The 20714-nt window shown below is 47.3% G+C and overlaps 1 protein-coding gene across 1 annotated transcript in view; it reads left to right on the forward strand.

The window, feature by feature from the left end:
• The first annotated feature begins 910 nt into the window (after positions 1 to 910).
• The window catches only part of LOC146186726 (uncharacterized), a 46751-nt gene continuing 26947 nt past the window's right edge, over positions 911 to 20714 (forward strand). The window contains exons 1-2 of the mRNA XM_084608100.1: positions 911 to 1052; positions 16186 to 16327. Of these exons, the coding sequence (XP_084464226.1) occupies positions 914 to 1052; positions 16186 to 16327 (281 nt within the window). The 5' untranslated portion in view covers positions 911 to 913. The remainder of the gene's footprint in view (positions 1053 to 16185; positions 16328 to 20714) is intronic.

Below are 20714 nucleotides of genomic sequence, written 5' to 3' on the forward strand. Positions count from 1 at the left end.
CCAGAAACCTATAGCAATGTGTCCACACTGGTGCATCTACATTGCTCTGCGGGTCTCTATTTGGCCGCCTACACCCATGACCATCACTCAAATGCAAAAACGATACTATCATCAAGGTCAAGAGCACAAGTATGGACGTACAGCCGCCCAGATCTTTACCTGGCGTGCGTGATGGCCGCCTTTTCTGTTCTCTTGCTTCGTAGGACAGGTAAAACTTGTCGGAAACTGAAGCTGAAGCAATGGATTGGTGAGCCGTCGCTTATACATGTACTTTTCAAAAGGTGGCTCCTCTGCACCACTCACAATCACATAAAATGCGGCCGTCAAGCACCCCCATTAAAGATGTGGATGGCTGTGTGTACATTGCAACCACTTGTTCAACATTCCTCTGCACGGAATTTCCCCATACGAAGTTCACATTCAGCATGACCCACAGTAACGAATGCCGCAGAAAAAATTAGGTAAGGTTTGATTCCATTTAAGTCAATTGAGACGTGCGAAATTTTGTTTGGGAAGGTTTTGCTTGCACAATTCCATTGAGGGTGTGAGAGAGAGTATGGTACAGTGTTCATCTTCAGTCGGGTTGGTTTTGGCGGAAAGGAAGACGAAGCATTTGTCTCACTCAGTTGGGGCGACTACAAAAGAAAGTATTTTGTTAGGCTCTCACAGTGGTATCGGGGCTTTCACACTAAGGAACGCAGACAGCAGAGTGGCGCTGCGTACGTGCGCATGCGCACTTGTGGCTCTGAAGAGCTCGTGCTCGCAATCTGCTGGCCTTTGGCTGGCCTCTGACCAGCTCGTTCTCGGCCGCCGGCGGACCGGAGAGGACGACGACGGCCGGCACGCGGCTTTGGGTCCCGAGAAAGACAACGACGATCAGTGCTCCGCGCTTCCCTTCAGTTTCGTCCACGCAATGGCGTCCTTCAACGAAAAGCTCGTTCAGGAGGTGAAGAAGCACAAACAGCTCTGGGACCAGCACTCTAAGCTGCATAAGGAGGTCGGCTACCGTGAGGCTGCCTGGAGTGACATCGCCGCCGTACTGGCTGTCAGCGGTAAGCCATGGCCACCTTGCACAAATCGCTTCCCGCACACACGACCAGTCCGTACTCTGACCTCGAACATGTATGTATCCGCCAGTCTTCCCCTCAACCTCGCTGCTGGCTTCGTCGTGGACGCTCGGTCCGGACTGCGTCTTACGGATGATCGACAACCGGCATGAATATTTTTACAGCAGCATGCATATATCCACGGTGCCGCGATCATTGAGCTTTCTGGGGTTACATTGACATGGTGAAGCTGGTTTGGTTTCACTTGTAAGGTTTAATGTTCCAAAGCGACTCAGGGAATATGAGACGCTGTAGTGGGGGACTCCGGATAATAATGCCTCAGCATTGTATGGCTATGTCGACAGTTTCAGGTCACTAGAATTTGTCATCATGATTACGTTCGAATGAAACGAGTTATGAAAAGAATGGTTGCATTTGATATAGGATGAAAAACTTCGCTCGTTAATAATTGTGGTGCACGTAGATTAATTAGGTGAATTATTAGAGCCAATTAGGTCAGTCAGGCATTGAAATAGTCTGGATGGTTAATGGCGACGCCCAAACAGGATCACGTGGTACTTGATCGTGTGGCCGGAATTGTGAAATGTTTAAGCGTGAAGGAGTTGGAATAATATTTGGTTCACGGAAACAGAAAGGAGCAGTATCTGTCACGACACCACAGTTGTTATTTTGGACACCTGACCCGCGTCATAAGGGAAGGGGGGAAGGCTGGACTGAACGTGGATAGAGAGAAAGAGGTGCCATGGGGGTGGAGGTTGGTTTGTCGGTTTGTGGAGTTTGACGTACCAAAGCGACTCAGGCTATCAGAGACGCCGTAGTGGAGGACTCCAAAAATTTCGACCACCTGGGGTTCTTTAACGTGCACTGACATCGCACAGCACACAGACGCCACTCTGTTTCGCCTCCACCGAAACGCAGCCGCCGAGGCCGGGATTCGATCCTGCTTCCTTGGGCACAGTAGTCGAGCGCCGTAACCACTGCGCCACCCGGCGGGCGTTAGGGTGGAGGGCTACGGAGAAATTTCGATCACCCGAGGATCTTTAACGTGCGTGTATAAATGATGAGAATGGCTAGAAAGTGTAAAGAGAGAGGTGGTGAACCAACTGCAGTCTGAAAAAATTCCGAGAGCACTGTAGAATCTGCAGTGCGGTAGTACGAAAGCCTGAGCGTTGCTGCTACACGCTGTACATCGCGCGCCCCTTGTCGAACACAACTAGCGTTCCACTCAACGCATCAATGTTCACCATGGTCCTATAATTGGTTTACAGGGAAGAAAAGGCACGGTATACGTATACGCGAAAACCCGCTGACGCATCTCGCGTACAATACAGCAACTCTCAGGTTTACGCATTTCACCAGTGCAGGTTCTGCAGTGTTTGCGGAATTTTTTCTATCACCTGGTGTTCATTAATGTGGAATGACATCTCACAGATAGTGATAGAGCTGATAGTGCGCAAGCAGGACATGTACTCTGGACAAACACTAGTTGTTGCCGTTTGCGCTATAGGAAATGTCATGTTAGGAATCAGTGCAGTACCGGAAATTGCTAACTCGTTGCCGGAGCGCCTTCATATCGTTCTCCCACGTCGTTGTTCACCCTGGTCCACTGCATTCAGGCGTCCTTTTTGATGGCGTAATAATGCCATGTGCTATCTTCTCTGGTGTGATGTTGCTCTTGCCACTTGAGGTCTCTTGTGCTCGAAGTCTGTAAAATATTTCGTTGTGGTCGTAGTTTTTTCTCCTAAGCTGCGCTGTGCTGTGCTGGAAGCTTTTTATTTCCTCACTGCACGCAATGCACTGCGTGCAGTGCAGCGTCAGCGGTGCATTTCCTTCCATCAGGCGGTGTACAATACAGACAAGGGCACAATGGATCCAAAAACTATTTTGTCAGGCAGGTAGCCTATTCCACGTCTCTGGTCTAGACTACCGTGCCTGAGCTAGCCAACACGGCCTCCCACTGCTCGAGAGAAGTATCCCGCTTAATATCTGTAGGCCCCACCTGTAAGGAGCAGTCCCATAAGACATGTTCATAGGTTGCCAGCTAATGGCACCGTCTGCACTTCGACCGAATCTCCTCCGAGTATTTTTTCTCATTGGATAGGGATTGAGGAAAGACGAGTTCTGCAATCTCCTTCAGACGCATTCCTGTGCTTTGGCCAATGACTGGCTCAGGGGCGGATAAATCCTCCGCTCCAATTTACAGGGATTTTTGATGTCGTGCAAGGACACAAGCCCATCTCTCGTGTACCTACTCGGAACCTCTGACTCACCTGTTCGGCTGGAGAAACCTCGATCATTCATGTGAGCCGCCTCGTTCCCAGATTTCCCAAAAAGTACTGGTTACCAAACAATTAAGACCTCTCTTCGCTTTTTTCCCGTGTCCTGATTAAGCACTTGCGTCGCTGTAACAGAGTTTTTTACGCTGCAAATTTCGGATGGTGGTTTTTCATTTATTCATTTCATTTTCATTTCTTGCACCCTAAAGGCTTTCGCATTAAAAAGCGTGGGAGCAATGAAACAAAACAAACTCAAGTACAAGACGAAGCGTGACACAAAACGATACTGTTGAAAATAGCTCAAAACGAAATTCAGCAAATAACAACACAGGTATGCACTAGTCAATAAAAAGCAACCAGCCAAAAACATCCCAAATAAGTTCGTCTGAAACCTTGGGATTAATCAGATTTCAACAGTCCCATTAATGTGACTCTGAAACGAGCAGGGTCGATGATTCAAGTAACTGAAGATGGTTCATGTCATTGCATGTGCTAGGAAGAAAGAAATTCGAGCAGGTCATTGTCCTACAGTGGGGAACAGCAACTTTTTGAATGTGGTCGACGCGAGGCGAGATGAAAGATGGCTCTTTTACACAGGTAGCCTTCAACTGCGCGTTGTGGTAATATAGCTTGTAAAAAGGACAAATGCGTGAATGTTTACGGCGAGTAGATAGTAATTGAAGCTTGAAGTTAGATTTCATACTTGTAACGCTTGCTGCCAGATGATAATTTCTAACTATGAAACGGGCGCTTCGATACTGCACTGCCTCTAGTTCATTTATTAATGTGATATTACAGGTGTTCCAGATGGCGGATGCATACTCGAGTTGGGGACGGATAAGTGTAGTGTACAATAATATTTTCAATAAAGGTGGCGATGAAGAGATATTATGCTGGCATACCCAAGCACTATCACTATCGCTGACTATCGGGTCGGCGTTAAGGTCAAGTATAGCTAATGCTAAAGATGCATCCTTTGCAGTTTCTTATGACCGCCATCTGACTGATCAGGGAGCACAAGAACTGCGAGGGGGGCTTACTTTTGGAAGTGCCCGAGCAACACCACCTAGGCAACACTGGAGAGCTCCCGTCATGACGTCACGCTTAGATGCCCGCGGGGACATGGAAGGAAGAAAGCGCAGAGAATAATTTTAGAGGAGTAAATAGCTTGCTGAAAAATGCGCTATAAATCGCCAAAAAAAATGCATTTTGATAAACTATTCAAAACAAAACTGTTTACAAAAGACGAAAAAATTTATTCACTTTTTTAGATTTCAGCTTCCGTCTTTTTAGATTTGTTGTAGTAATCAAAAGCTTTGTCATTCATTCAGCTAAAATAGTGTTTGAGAAGAATGCTAGTGCTGCACCGAAGAATGTGTTTCAGTACAAATTCGTACGCGTGGCAGCCATCATAGGCTTCAAATACGCATTAGTAATCGTTTTGCATTATATCCATTCCCAGCTACGTGATGAGCAATTTACAAGAGAGCATGAAATCACATCGCTCGTGAAGTCACAGCACTTTAAAAGGTGGGTGTTGCGACGTTCGTCTTAACTGTCATCCATTCCTCTCATGTCAATATTCAACTCTTCGATGTCCGTACAAGGAGGGGTGTGTGGACTAGCTTGAAGCAGTTGACGGGTCCTTGGATTTAACGCGCGATACTGTATAGGATTCAATTGGCAGAAAACCGTCGCATCACCCTAAAATTGGCATATATCCAAATGTGTCTCAAAAAATACGCATGTTGCGGTGGCGCAATATTTAGGATCTCCGACTACTGTGCTGGAGTATTCGGGTTCAATTCCGACCTCTGGCGGCTGCGTTTCGGTAGAGGTGAAATGGATTGACGTCCGTGTCGTGTGCGATGTCAGTGCACCTCCCTTTAGGCGTCTCTCAAAGCCTGAGTTGCTTTGGGACGTTAAGCACCATAAACCTTTTTTATTTATTTGCAGTTTTGAGGTCAAACCTTTATTCCTTCATTGTTGCTGACAGACGGTTATCAGCAGAGGTGTCACGCTGTCGAGAGCGAGAGTTAAAAATAAATAAACCTTGTCTCCACCGAAAATCGAAATCCCCAGCCCAGCGCTTTACGAACAGCGCCACGCCCCAGATCGCGAAACGCTCTTCATAATTCCCCTTGGCTAACGTAAGGGTAATAGCTGGATTCCACGAGTGACAGACACTACGCCTTTCCTCCAAAAAATTATAGAAAGCCGGTATACTTTGATGCCTTCCATGAAATGCTGGTTGTGTTCGACAAGGGGCGCGCGATATACCGTCCGTTGGTTGGTCGGTTGCACAACGGGGAGTTGTGCGCCCGCGGATTAGAGGCTGGCTGTTAGCCTTTGGCTTGTTGCAGCCTCTTCCGCCAGATGGACAGGGCGGTGCTAGATCGCCTGGTCCGCTCTTCGCAGCAGGGTATCCCAGGCTTCTCTATTTGTATTATTTTGTCCTATCCTTGGAGACTGTGGGCACTCCCAAATTATGTGGTCGAGGGTCCCTCTCGCGCCACAGTATTTGCACAGATCATTGTCCCTGAGGTCTGGTAGTACGCGAAACGCCCAGACCGGGTTCATGAACGTGTTAGTTTGTAGACGCATCCACGCGACAGCTTCCCGATTATTTAGGCTAACAATAGGTGGGAGTACCAGTCTACGTCCGTCCCGATTTATAATGGTTGATGATTTCCCCGTAATTTTGCAGACACTCGTCGCATGCCCAGTGTTCGGGGGGCTCGACGGCTAGGCAGCGTTAGCGGGTGTCCAAAATAACGGCATTTTCCTATTTAGGGCTTTTTGGGTGAGGATTTTGGCTGCCACCGGCGTTATTCTATCCTTTGCAAAATTTGGGATGGCAGCTTTGCTGTCGCTAATTATGACCATGGCGTCCGTTCCTGCGCAAGCTAGCGCTATCGCAACAATTCCTCCTCTGTCTCTACGTTGCGGCCTGCCATGGCTGCAGCGGATATCGGCGCACCTCGGCCATCGATTACCGAGGATACCGCCACACCTATTTTGCCACTTGCTGCATCAACATAGACTACTTCCTTCGCTCCCATGTTCTTGAACCGTCGCTGTAGAACTTGGGCTAGTTTGGCCCTTCATTCGACATTACATTCTGGGTGCATGTTTCTAGGGAAGGGGGAGGGGGGGCTACCAAGGCGTTCCTGTTTTCCCTACTAATTGCAACTTTGTTTTGAACTTCTCTGTCTGGCTAGAGGCCTACGTTTGTAAAGATTACCCTTCCCGTCTCGGGCGTGCTTAGTCTCTCTAATTAGGAGACTCATACTGCCTCCGCCAATTCTGCCCACGTGTTATGCACCCTGAGTTTGAGCAGTCGTTCGCTCGAGGTAACAATGGGCAGTCCTGGCACCTTCTTAACGCGTCTTCGGATCAGGCAGTCTAATTTCTCTTTTTTTTTTCCGGCCTTGATATCCAGGTAGGCTTTGGCATAATTTATTCTGCTTATTACGAATGGCTGGATTTGTTTTATTAAAGTCATCTCCTTGAGGTCTCTTCCTTTAGTGGCGACCCTCCTCAAGAGCCCGAGGGTTTGCATCGCGTAACTTTCTAATTTCTTCAGGACCTCTCCGTTATGGCTATAAGATTGGATGACCATTTCCAGAACCCTGATCTGATTCTTTTGGCACCGATTTGCCCTCTACCCAATTATGAAACTCACATGTTATTCGTGCAGCGGGGGTAGTTTGGGTTATATGCGAACAACTCAGATTTTTGCGGGGAGCACGAAAGTCCCCTTTCAGATGCGTAATCGACAATGATGTCGGTCGTTGCCTGTAGGCGTTCCTCCATAATCGCATCGCTCCCCTGTTTAATCCAGAGGCTGATATCGTCCGCATACAAGCTCAAATTTGCTTCCTTGATTGGGTTAAGTTTACCCGGGAGGCCTCTCATCGACATGTTGAATAGGAAAGGCGATTGCACTGAGCCCTGCGTGGGAGATTCTAAATTTTTTAAATATTATGCAGGCTTTTCTGCTCGATAAGAAGTTTTTTATGTAATTGTACGTTCGCTTCCCTGCTCCGAACAACAGATCATGACGTCACCAGGTGGTTCATACATAAATGAAGCTGACCCCGACGGAAGTCCGATCCAGGCGTCCGTGCGGCGCCTCTCATTTGCCGCTTCTTCGAAAGCCGCACAACACAACAAACAGAAGCAGACTCATAAGTCTAGGGGGCGTTAAAGCGATGCGGATAGCCAGTGGATCGCCTTTAGTGGTGGTCGGGGACTTTAACGCGCACAGCTACCAATAGCGATACCATAAAGAGGACGCAAAAGGGAGGAAGTTAGCCGCGGCCATAGCCGACGCGCACTAACCACCCTCGCGGACCCGATGTACCCTGCAAGAATATGAAATAGCGTCTTCCGGGACACGTGCCCGGATCTTTCGCTTGCCCGGAACGCTATCAATTATGAATGGCACAATACAGGAGAAACTCTCGGGAGCAATCCCTGCATCCTAAAAATCAAATATTATATAAACAAAATTCCCAAAAAGAGGGGAGCAGCTTCCGTCATCGATTGGACAAAGTTTAGGAAAGTGGCGACTCCGGCACTCGGTGCCGACGCATCAGAATATAAAAATTGGGCCAAATCGCTATTTCAAACCAAGAACCGTTTAATGCGCAAACTCCAGACCACCGAAGAAACCACGGCAGTAGACAACTACTCCCTACACTTGTGGGAAGCTAGGAGATTTCCTACTAAGCGATGAAAAAAAAAAACAGAAGCGCAACCGTAAGTTTAAAATGAGAATTGGCTACATAAACCAAGCAGGCGGAAACATACGCGAGGTCTCTAGCAAAAACTAACTGGATATGCAGATGCGATTCCTTGGCACTCTCAGCACGAAAAGCACATGGAGCCTTCTCAGGTGCCTCATTGAACCTAATAACTCTAAAGGTGAACAGAGCAGGAACTTGAGGAGAGCACTCAATGACTTCAAGGGCACAGATGAACAGCTCACCGACAAACTAAAAGAGAGATACTTATGTACGACCGTAGAGAAAGATGAATTTAAAACTCACATTGGAGAGCAACACCCAAAACTAGATGCAGAAGTCACCGCCGGGGAAATAAAACCGCATTATTGAATATGAGGCGAGGAACGACACTGGAAGACGACCAGATAGCAGTCGGCCTTCTGGCCAACCTCAACTATCAAACTCTACAAGATTTTACGACCCCCATTAATAATTTCTGGGACTCGGGAGTGCTACCGAATGACTCAAAAACATCCATAATAACGTTCATCTTCAAGCCCGGCAAAAAGGTAAACACAGACAATTTAAGACCAATCTCTCTCACGTCCTGCGCCGGTAAGCACATGGAGACGGTAGTGAGGCAAAGGCTGTCCGACTACTTGTAACAGCACGAGCTGCCGCCCTGTATGTTCGGCTTCCAAACACATATATCACCGCAGGATGTACAGCTCCAAATCAATGGGGAAATCATTGAACCTTTGGGCCTGGATGCGAAGGGGGTCTTTGACAACGTTAACTAGTAGAATTCTGAAAATTTAACGCCATCAGTTGCGGTGAGAAACATTTAGCTGCATTAAAACGTCTTAGAAAGTCACAAGCAGACCAATTCAGGGGAAATCAGGGTGCTCGTTATAACACATGAAGGAAAGAAGCCAACAGTCGGCGAGGCCAAGGAAACGTTGGGGATGGTACTTTGTCTTTTTTTTTTCTTTTTAATGTTTACTTGGGTATTCACAGAAATTAGTAATGTAATCTGTGTAGGGGAAAGATAATTAAACACAAAGTAGAAGAAAAAACAACGTACCGATGGTGGGCTCCGAACCCACGACCTCTGAATATCGCGTCCGGTGCTCTTCCAACTGAGCTACATCGGCCGCTGTCTCCCCTGCTACTTGCTTGGGTATTTAAGTTGTCTGTATACGAACCTTGAGAGTGTTCACCAGCGCCACCCTCAGCCATAGCGGCGGACTTGGAACGTCTTTTGTTACCGCCATTAAAAAGAAAAAAAAAGACAAAGTACCATCCCCAACGTTTCCTTGGCCTCGCCGACTGTTGGCTTCTTTCCTTCATGTATTATAACGAGCACCCTCATTTCCCCTTAATTGATCTGCTTGTAGCTTGCGGGGGTCTCGGTTCTGGCAGTCTTGAAGCCATAGGTAGCGTAAGAGGGTTCTAGCACAGCTTTTGCCCTCGCTCTTGATCACGTTCTACGTGACGCAGGCGGTAACAAAGGACGTTCCACGTCCGCCGCTATGGTTGAGAGTGGCGCTGGTGAACACTCTCAAGGTTCGTATACAGACAACCTAAATACCCAAGCAAGTAGCAGGGGGGACAGCGGCCGATGTAGCTCAGTTGGAAGAGCACCGGACGCGATATATTGAGGTCGTAGATTCACTTCCCACCATCGGCACGTTGTTTTTTCTTCTACTTTGTGTTTAATTATCTTTCCCTAGCTACACAGATTACATTACTAATTTCTGTGGTTATCCAAGTAAACATTCAAAAAAAAAAAAGACAAAGTACCATCCCCAACCTTTCCTTGGACTCGCCGACTGTTGGCTTCTTTCCTTCATGTATTATAACGAGCACCCTCATTTCGCCTTAATTGATATGCTTGTAGCTTACGGAGGTCTCGGTTCTGGCAGTCTTGAAGCCATAGGTAGCGTAAGAGGGTTCTAGCACAGCTTTCGCCCTCGCTCTTGATCACGTTCTACGATACGCTGGCGGTAACAAAGGACGTTCCACGTCCGCCGCTATGGTTCAGGGTGGCGCTGGTGAACACTCTCAAGGTTTGTATACAGACAACTTAAATACCCAAGCAAGTAGCAGGGGGCACAGGGGCCGATGACGCTCAGTTGGAAGAGCACCGGACGCGATATTCGGAGGTCGTGGGTTCGGTTCCCACCATCGGCACGTTGTTTTTTCTTCTACTTTGTGTTTAATTATCTTTCCCCTACACAGATTACATTACTAATTTCTTTGATTATCCAAGTAAACATTAAAAAGAAAAAAAAAGACAAAGTACCATCCCCAACATTTCCTTGGCCTCGCCGACTGTTGCCTTCTTTCCTTCATGTATTATAACGAGCACCCTCATTTCCCCTTAATTGATCTGCTTGTAGCTTATGGGGTTCTCGGTTCTGGCAGTCTTCAAGCCATAGGTAGCGTAAGAGGGTTCTAGCACAGCTTTCGCCCTCGCTCTTGATCGCGCTCTACGTGACGCTGGTAACAAAGGACGTTCCACGTCCGCCGCTATGGTTGAGGGTGGCGCTGGTGAACACTCTCAAGGTTCGTATATAGACAACTTAAATACCCAAGCAAGTAGCAGGGGCCACAGCGGCCGATGTAGCTCAGTTGGAAAAGCACCGGACGCGATATTCGGAGGTCGTGGGTTCGGTTCCCACCATCGGCATATTGTTTTTTCTTCTACTTTGTGTTTAATTATCTTTCCCCTACACAGATTACATTATTAATTTTTGTGATTATCCAAGTAAACATTAAAAAGAAAAAATAAGACAAAGTACCATCCCCAACGTTTCCTTGGCCTCGCCGACTGTTGGCTTCTTTCCTTCTCAGAAAGTCGGAAATCTTATATCATATTGGGCAATAAAACATTCGGACCCATCGATTAGAAAAACCGAGGAACACCTAAGAAGCTGTTCTCTCTCCACTTGTCCTTAACGTTGCCCTCATAGGCCTCGCAGAGAGGCTCAAAGCTTTTGCATAGCGTACACCAAGCCATCTATGCGGACGACATTACATCTGGTCGCCCCGGGGCAACCTCGGGCAGATGGAGGAGGCCCTCCAAGAGGCCACCTCTGTAGTAGAAAACTACGCTCAGGAGTGTGTTCTAGAGTGCGCTCCCAATAGATCTGAACTTTTGAACATTGCAAAGCATAAAAGCCCAGGACAATACATACACATTTACGTTAACAGCATGCCGATACCAGAGGTGAACCCACTTCAGGTATTTGAATTGCGAATTGATAACCGGGGTAACAATGCCACAGCCCTGAAGTCCACCTGCGAACAATTAGTAGGATGATCGGCAGGATATCCGGCAAGCACGGTGGACTTCTTGAAAAAGAAACCGCTCGCCTGGTTCAGCGTTCATCGTCATTTGTGTAGTGTACGTGGCGCGCAACCTCAGGCTGAGAAAAAGCGACCGTGGGAGGCTCGACGCGATGATTTGGGCGGCGGTTAAAAAGGCTCTAAGGCTCCCGGCCAGAGCGACACGGAGCGCATGCTCAAACTTGGGAACCAAATGCAATAGGGGAGCTGATTGAGGCCCACAGAACAAGCCAAATTGCTAGGCTTTCGGTGACCAGCACCGGCAAGCAAGTCCTCCGAGACCTCAATCTCGGGCTTCTTCCCACCACAGAAAGCATACTGGACGTCCCGGAAGTGTGGAAAAATACTTTGATGGTTAAGCCGCTCCCCAAAAACAAGAATTAAGAATAACATCTGGGAAGCGAGGGCAAAAACTTGTACAAAATAACTATGGCAGTTAGACAGGCACATATTACGTGGATGCAGTGGGTCCCATCGAAAATGGCATCTGCCCCATTGCTGATGTGCACGAAGGAAGGTAGGTGAACGGGCTCTCGGTAAAAAGTAACGACTCGCTAATATTGGAGGTAGTGCACTTCCTCCAACAATAGCGCCGTGGCGATTGCCCTGGCCACCCCCCACAGCGATGCAGCCTAGATAATGTCGGACTAGCAACAGGACTGCCGAAATTACGTGCGGGTTAGGATAGCGCCACTCACCCGCAGAATATTAATTGCACATTAGAAATATTCATATTCGGCTGCTAACAAAAACCGGTTATATCGATGCCCGGTCACCAGGGGGTGGAGGGGAACGAGACCGCTCACGCGGCTGCCCGAGCGTTCCTCCCCCGGGGTTCCGCTCAATCCTACGGTTCTGCAGAGGTAACCATACCAATCCCGCCCATAACTTTTGCGGTCATTCTAAATTATTTATGACTCTGCAGGAGGGCACTCTCGGGACTGGCACACGTTGCCCCGACAATCACAATTCTGCGGGCAGCATGCTGACTTATACCACATGGTGTAGGCCTGCCAGCAAAATACAAATATAAAAGTTAAAAAACAGCCAACGAAGGAGGGCTGGGAGGCAGTCCTGTCCAGCTCAAGATTTGGAGGCCCAGCCTGCCCTGGTCCAGAGAGCTCGGGCATACGCGGCGGCCAAAGGCGTCCCGGAACAGGGTCTGGCACTCCAGCTCCACAAACAAACGCCCCTCCCTTTCCAAAATTATTTGACTGTATATAAATGTTTTCTAATCCTCTTTTATATACAATGAAATAAATAGCAGAAAATAAAATGTAAGTAATGGAAAAAAATTCTAGAGCACCGCAAAATTTGCTCTGGAGAATATTCATTTTTACTTGCCACTGTAGAATGAAGGAAAAGAAAGTGCACGGGCTAAATGCTTTCTCCTCCTCTTTTCACTTTTCACTGCCTTGCCTTACGGCGCGGTTCAGGTGTCCAAAAAACACGTGTGATAGATACTGCGCCTTTCCGTTCCTGTGAACCAATTATTATTAATTATTTTCTCCTCATCCCAGTGCAGCAGTCATCAGCGGCTTTCGAATTTGATTCACAGGATAGAAAAGGGGCATTATCTGGCACAATTTTTCGCGGGCACATGTAACACGCCGTAAAGAAAGGGAGGAAGGTGTGAGTGAAAGAAGAAAGGGAGATAGAAGTGCCGTAATGGAGGGCTACGGTCCATCGCGCCATATGGTTTTCGCCTCATCGCACTTAAGGGGTCCAAGGTGCCATCTAGAATTTTTTATTGCGAAAGTAATACTGCTAGCAATTTTCTGCTGTCGGTGGAGGTCGTTCCTTCGCTCCGGCTACCACGTGACAGCGTGACGTCACGACCAGAGGAGAGCAGGGGCCCCAACTCGTCTCTTCGGCCGTAGTCGTTCCTTCGTTCGGCGCGGCGGCTGCCACGTGACGGCCTCCTCGGCCCGCCGCCTGAAGGTGCTCGCTAGGAGAGAATAAACGGGGCGCCGCAGGCACGCTCCGCTTAGTCGTGTAATTACTAGTGTTAAGACCAAGAGTCACTTATTTACGGACCACCAAAGCGTGTTCATTGGAATAAACAAACAGTAGAAACCATGTTGTGTCCAGAGTAAATCCTTTAGTTGCACAAAAGACGAAGCCATGCCAAACCACCAGCAGAGCCAAGCGCAGCCAAGGGAGGTATTGCTTTCGCAATCACACGGGCTTAACCAGAGCTAAGCCACAGCTAAATTTTTTTTTCATTTTCATTAGTCGTATATATTTCTATTTTTTTATATTTTTGCATTTTGTATTTTTGTACGGCGTTTAGCTACTCAGAACCTAATGTTTGGCACTTCAAGTATTTTAGCTATTGTTGGCTTTTTATGCGCTGGATTGGCTATGGATCTAACTCGTTTGACTCATTCCTTATAAGGACATTATAACCAAATATGACTCGAATCAGTATTTTATCTTCTTTGGCATGTTATGTAGATTGCATTGGACTGGCTTTGGATCTGTCTCCTGGTCACACTATTCGCGTACCATCACTTACCGATGGACCAAGAAAGGCCTTCCCCTTAACACAACTAGCATGCCTACGAATGTTGGTAGTCTGCAGTTGAGGGGCTGGGCAGTGACTTGGCCGGACTCTGATTGATTGGCCTGTTTTGTGAACTCATGAGCCCACATGACGTTGCCGTGTTGGCAGGAGCAAGAAGTCGGGCAGTTATTTTGACACAGGAGGTTGAGATGAGAATTGAGCTCCACGAAGGGCGCAGCCACGTTCGTACAGTATGATAAAGCAGGGCCTTGCACCTTTGTGGCATGGTCTGTCAAATTATACGGTCGCTCGCGACTGCATGGTTATGTGTATGCGTGAAATATATTAGAGCACTCATAAAGAGATTCGAGCCTATGCGAGCAGCAAAATCGGTCTACTCGAACTAGAATCTGTGGCTCCATACTGAACGCGAAAGACGCCAGCTAAGAAAGAAAAAGTTCTGTGAAGAATGGGGACACCCCGTGATATTTTTCAAGGAAGACAATGGAAACATCGAAGTGAGATTCCATAAGATTTGCTCGCGTCAGGCTTTGACCCGCCGGGGTGGGGCGTACGTGGTGCACTTGCACTGCGACCTCGCCCCGGCGGGTATAAGCCAGATTGCATGAGCCCCTCTGCTGTCCAAATCTCGCTCCACGGAACACTCTCCCCCTCCCTACACCCTTGTGGTGCGGGAGGCCTTGCCTGGGGTGCGTGTAGGATGATGATGGTCGCTGGTTTAGGTGTTTATCCTCACAGGAGGACTGTACCTGGTGCAACCTCCCTTCCATCTGACAAGGCAAGGGAGCGGCAGCATTGTTGTGAGTGGCGTTCTTCTGCTTTTACATCCGCGCTTTTATTCAGCAGTACGAAATGAAGTTGCGTTCTGAACATCCCGCCTATTCATGTTATCTGGTCGTTTATCGATACCATTTTCGTCGACAGACTGTCTTTCTACTTCATGCCTGTTAGAGGCATAGTCATCACCCGTGATATAAATTAAGCCCACACTCTTGGTTGTTGCTGCATATGCAATTAGCACTAACGAACGCCTGATGAGCCTCTTACTTTCGGTGAACATATCGAAAACACAGTAACAATGGCGACTTGTCTCCGAAGTGATATGCTACGTGATTTCAACGTACACAAGAGTCGCGAGCGCTGACGCCGACAAATAGCATATGTAAATCGATTTGCAGTAAGGTTCAATGTGAAATAGCGTTACCCTATTGAGCGTTTTAAAGAAACAAGAAATATGCTCGCATGGCTACATTATTCTGGCACTACATTCCGCAGCCTGAAAAAATTAGAGCATTTATTTATTATTTATTTATTTCATAAATACTGCCGACTGCCCTTTGGCGGTCAAGGCAGGAGTGCACAAAGAAAAAAAGAAGAAAAAAATTACAAAGTAGTAACAACTAAATAACAGCAGCACAGGGCGATTACAGTACGAGAACAAAATTCAATAAGACCAACGGGAAGCAAAAAAGTACAGGCAAATCATCCGACGTCATCTGCATTGGAGTAATGCGAAAGCACGGATGCTGCGGTTGGTTGCTTGTGGTTTCTTCTAGTTGCCTAATTAACTTGTTGCTTACCCATTTTAGTGTTTGGTACTTTCACATTGCGCACCAATCCCTTCATACGCCCTTTCTTGGCTCTACTTCCGGTTGTGTGACGACACATTCTTGACGTTATGCGGTTTGACTGAATTAATTAACTATTTTAGTCTTTGGTATTCAAATTGCGCGCCAATCCCTTCACGTCCTAGCCACGCCACTGCCCGCTTCTTCGTCTATATCGAATGGTTACGATCACGGACGTGGCGTAGTTGGTTACAGCTCTAGGCTGGGGTATGAGGGATGGAGGTTCGATTCCGGTGTAGTCTGTCTTTTTTAATGAGGAGGAGTCGTACACCTCTTGAGCGTTGCTAGGCAAAGCTGGCAGAGCTTGGCGAGCGGGCTGCGCAGCGGACCTTGGCTGTGAGGTCACGCGCATGCGCCGATCTAGGTTATGTGGAGCCACGCGAAGCTGTGGTCCCACAAGGGTGGCGAAGCCTTCGCTTCAAAACTCACATCTGACTCATCGCAGCTTTGTTGGTTTGCAAGGAGCCACTGAGCGTACATGACACGGTGGGCAACGTCACGTCGGCGAAGAATGTATTGTTGTCGCGGCGTGAGCGGTTTCCTTTCCCAGCGAAGATAATCAAGGAGCCGCTTATAGTCCTCACCCAGCAGAGATTTCTCTTGCAGTGGATGAGTGCCAGACCCGGTGGCGCACAATCAGAGACACGTACCTCAAGCGCAAGAAACAGCGCCGGGCAGACGCCAAAGGACAATGGAACGTGCTTGACAGAGAACTCAGCTTTCTTGACGAATACCTGCGGCCGAGAACGTGAGTGTTGCACTCGTCATCTCTGCACATGAGCACCTCTTTGGCGAGTTTGTCACGGCTCAGAGGCTGATTTTAGGCTTTCACTAGTATCACATATTTGTATGCATGCTGTGCGAGGAGAGTTTTACGACGCGCGATCAATAAAAACACATTTAATTGGTGTGTCGCATGGTGGCAAAATACAACCGCGACTGCATCTATTTTGCGAGTTGTCGAATGCTGGTCTGGAAACGCCCGCTTGTTTTTTTTTTTTTTTCGTTTGTGTGTATGGTGCACGATAAGCGAATCTCTCTGATAATGCGCCACAAAATTAATGGCATCCTAACAAACAAGCAACGTTTTCATGCTTCGAACTTGAGGCCGACAATTTATTCTTTCGTAAATGGACGCATCATGTGTGGTATGAAGAGTAGGTAGAATCGATTTTTCTTTCCTGGACTACTAGCTGGCAAGTCTCGTTTTCAACTCTGACAGAAAGTAGCATTACGTTGCCATGACCTTGGACGCTGCCTCCGTAGTTTGCTTTTAAGAGACGATGTCAATATTCACTCATTATGACGCAGTTGTCTTGCAGTGACGAGCGAGCATTTGTATCTTGTGGCATGTGGGGTATAAGAAGACAAAAAAAGCTGGTAAAAAAGCATTCAAGAAGGGTTGAGGGGAAGCCTCAGTTCGCAAACCGAGCCAACGTTTCGACAAGTGGACTTGTCTTCATCTGGGCAGTGCGACGGTCACTGGCAGTGGTTCAAATACGCTCTTGCTTCAGAAGCAAAAAGCGAGGAAGAAAGGGAGGAATAAACGTGAAGGAAAGATAAGTAGGGCAATGAGTCAAACAATGTTTCTTTCGTATGAATTTATGAGACAGCAATTGCTGACTTTACGGCCTGATAAAAGCAAAAGGCGGTAGCAGCAGCGTGAATGATGAATCATTGTCAAGAAAGGAGTGTCAGCATCAAACCTGATTTAGATAATGATTCATCATCCACACTGCACAGGCATTACTAAGGGTGCAGGTAAAGAATAAAGCTGCAGGGAAACTGTTATTAAAAGCATTCCGCGAGGAGAGAACTACAAAGAAAAAGATTAATGACAGATCAAGTGAACCACACCTCCAAGCTCATTATTTGAACCAAAGGATATGAAAGGGAACAACAGTCTACAGTGATAAGGAAGAAACAAATTGAAAACACAAGTGCTGCTTATGCTACTGCTGAGAGAGAGGGGATGGAACTACACGTGCTGTGAAGAAACTGTACAAATAAAACTATATGGGGTTGTTTTCCCGAATATTTCTTATCTCAGCCTGGACCCAATAATCTTATCTTGGATTAAATGCTTCCTCACCCACCGCTTTCAGTTCACTGTCATAGGATGATATCCTTCAGCCTCAACCAAGGTTCGTTCTGGCACTCCACAAGGCTCAGTTCTTGGCCCGCTTCTTTTTCTCATTTTTATTAACGACCTCCTCTGTGGCATTTCATCATCAATACGCCTCTTCGCAGATGTCTGTGTCCTATACCGCCGTGTGTCATCTCATACTGACAAGCCCATGGTTCAGGATGACTTAACTTTAATAGAAGACTGGTGTAATAAGTGGCTGAAGCAGATTAATATTTCAAAATGTAAGTTTATGGAAGTTTCGAGCAAACGCTCTAACATCACACACGTCTACACTTTATTCTCAGTCAGTATTTCAAAAGTACTAACGTATTGTTACCTCAGTGTATTAATCTCAAGCAATTTAAATTGGTCCAAATATATATTTAAAATAGTCGCTGAGAGCTCTAAAACAGTGGAATTTATTAGAAGAACATTATCATTGTACCCCGTCCGTCTGCAAACTGGCATATGAAACCTTCGTACGACCCAAACTTGAATATACCCATGCGCAATCTGTTGTCCACACCAGATTTACCTCATCAATTCTTTGGAATCAGTGCAGACCCGCACCGATTGTTTTATATCTTCAATGTAGAACAACAAAATCAGTATCAGCAGTATAAAATCGTCACTGGATCTTCCGCTATTTTTCTTCCGCCGCAAGATATCACCTCTGTGCCTCTTCCACAAGATATTCTATCATTTTACGCCTCTACGCCAACCTCTCCTTCACCCACCAACACTTTCATCTCGACGTTTATTAAATTTCGTAAGTGCACAGGGCCTACATAGATCAACATCTGCTTTTAATAAATAATTTTCGCCAACAGCAATATAGGAATGGAATGAATTGCCAGATCCTACTGTCGTGGTAAGTGACCCTGTCAAATTCAAAGAATGGTTACTGTTTGACTATGAACAATAAATTTGTGTAAAGTTTATTATCAAACCCATAGTTTCATTATATCACTTGCTCTCCTTGATTGCAATTTTTGAGTTTACTGGTTGTATTGGTTGTACTCCTTGCTGTCATTGTACGCTTATCTATATATCTGTTTTACAAGATTTTTTATGTTTTAACATCTTTGACGTTCCGCATGTACTGTTTTATAATGTAGAGGTACGTCGCCTCCCCCTCCTTATGTAATATCCTGTAAAGGGTCCTTAAGGGTTCAATAAATGATGATGATGATGATGAATAGTTATGGCGCCGAGGGTATAGATTTAAGGGATTCTATTGTTCCCCTATTGCAAAAAACCAGCGTCTCCCAGCGTCTTCCAGTGCGAAACCAGTAAGATTTTCTCCCTGGTTTTGCACTAGATCCGCTGGGCACGCTGAAGGTCTGCGATATTCACTGAAGCAGTAACGGGAAGACACTGGTTGCACTGATACGATGGGAGGAAAACGCTGGGATTAGCTTTTTGACGCTGGGTGTGTCGCTGGCATCCGCGATGCACTGGGAGAAGCGCTGTATGTGCGCTGGGGCCGCACTGGTGAGCTAGTGAGCGTGGTGTGCTAGTGATTAAATAGGTACCTAGGGACCAAGTTCGAAGCGCGCTTGGTGCAACCTTTTTTCCTTTTTTACTTTCTTTAAGCTTTTTTATGTACCTAACTTGTTTCGTTACTCTTTACTTTTTAATTTTTATTCCACGCCTTTTTTTCTCCGGGCGAACAGTGCCGCTAGTGCGGATCGTGCCAGTATACCGCGTCCCAGTGCGCCCAGTTTCCAACGCCATACTGGGACCATAATCAAATATGGCGCTGGGGCGCTAGGAACCTGTGGCACCTGCTTTTGCAATGGGGTCCCTTCGGATAATTTATTCCTGTTGGTTCTAATATTATAAATTTATGAATTAGATATACCTGCCTCTATTTTCTGTCTGCAATATTATGCTACAACCACAATATTCACATTATTATTATTATATTGTAACAGTTGTGACATAGAAAGACTACTGTGGCCGCTGAGCGAGGGCACCGAGACAGCTGAACCAGCGAACGAGGTCACCAGGAACGACCCACACTTCAACGTTGTCTACTTCGCCCGATTTTGCCCCTTTTTCCTCTCCCTCTAATGCGCGTGTCACGGCCCCCTCCTCTGCAGCATTGCCTCGATGCGGTGTTACCGTCAGACAGAACAGCTAGGAGAAAAAGTATTGAAGAGTATACACGACGAGTTTGACATCACGGAATAAATACATGCAGCCTGAAAGTCAGTCGGGGGTTCGTTCGTAGTATGGCTTAATTTGTATCACATGCACAACGTCACTGCGCTTGCTGCTATGTGATGAATGAGCTGGCGAGGCTGGTGCAACTTCATACGTTACGTCGCTGAGGCAACACAAAACACGGTAAGGGCGGAAGTAGCGGCGCAGTAACTTTCCGGACAGCTCGCGGCGACGAACGGGCGTCCAGATCCACACATAGTCGCCCGGGTGTAGGTAACGTAGCAGCGTCCAAGGTTGTTGCGTTCAGTATCGATCTACTGCTGACTGTGAATACGGTGTCTGGCCAGTTGCGGCGCTTCTTGCGCGCGCTGAACATAAGTGGCGACGGCGACGTCATAGAGAAAGAGATTGGTAAAGAGCGGTCACTCGGTGAAAACTGGCCCCAGGAAATGACGCGCGACTTTTTGCGCTGCCGCCGATTGATGGATGGCGGCACCAACATGCGCATGCGCGGACGCGCGCGCGACGGCACTCGCCGCAGCGGTAGCCCGGTAGCCCGCCGGAGCAGACGACAACAAGTTGTCAAAGGGCGCGGTAGTGCGCTCGTGCCTCGCCGCGCTTGTGCGGCACAGACCTCTCGTGGACTGCTGCGCAGAACGACAGCGGTTGGAAATGACGGCAAGGTGAGCAACGTTTTTTGCTTAACTACGCTGCATTTCGAACAGTTTACGCTGACCATGTCGGCCGGTGCCAATAAGTTTCGCAGCTCGTGAACAGGCGCGCCGGCTGTTCAGGCGCAGTTCGTTACGCCGTAACTCTGGCGGTTCCCAACCACGGC

Source organism: Amblyomma maculatum, chromosome 6 (assembly GCF_055883805.1).
Source record: "Amblyomma maculatum isolate TAMU_Amacu chromosome 6, ASM5588380v1, whole genome shotgun sequence".
NCBI classification, from domain to species: Eukaryota; Metazoa; Arthropoda; class Arachnida; order Ixodida; family Ixodidae; genus Amblyomma; species Amblyomma maculatum.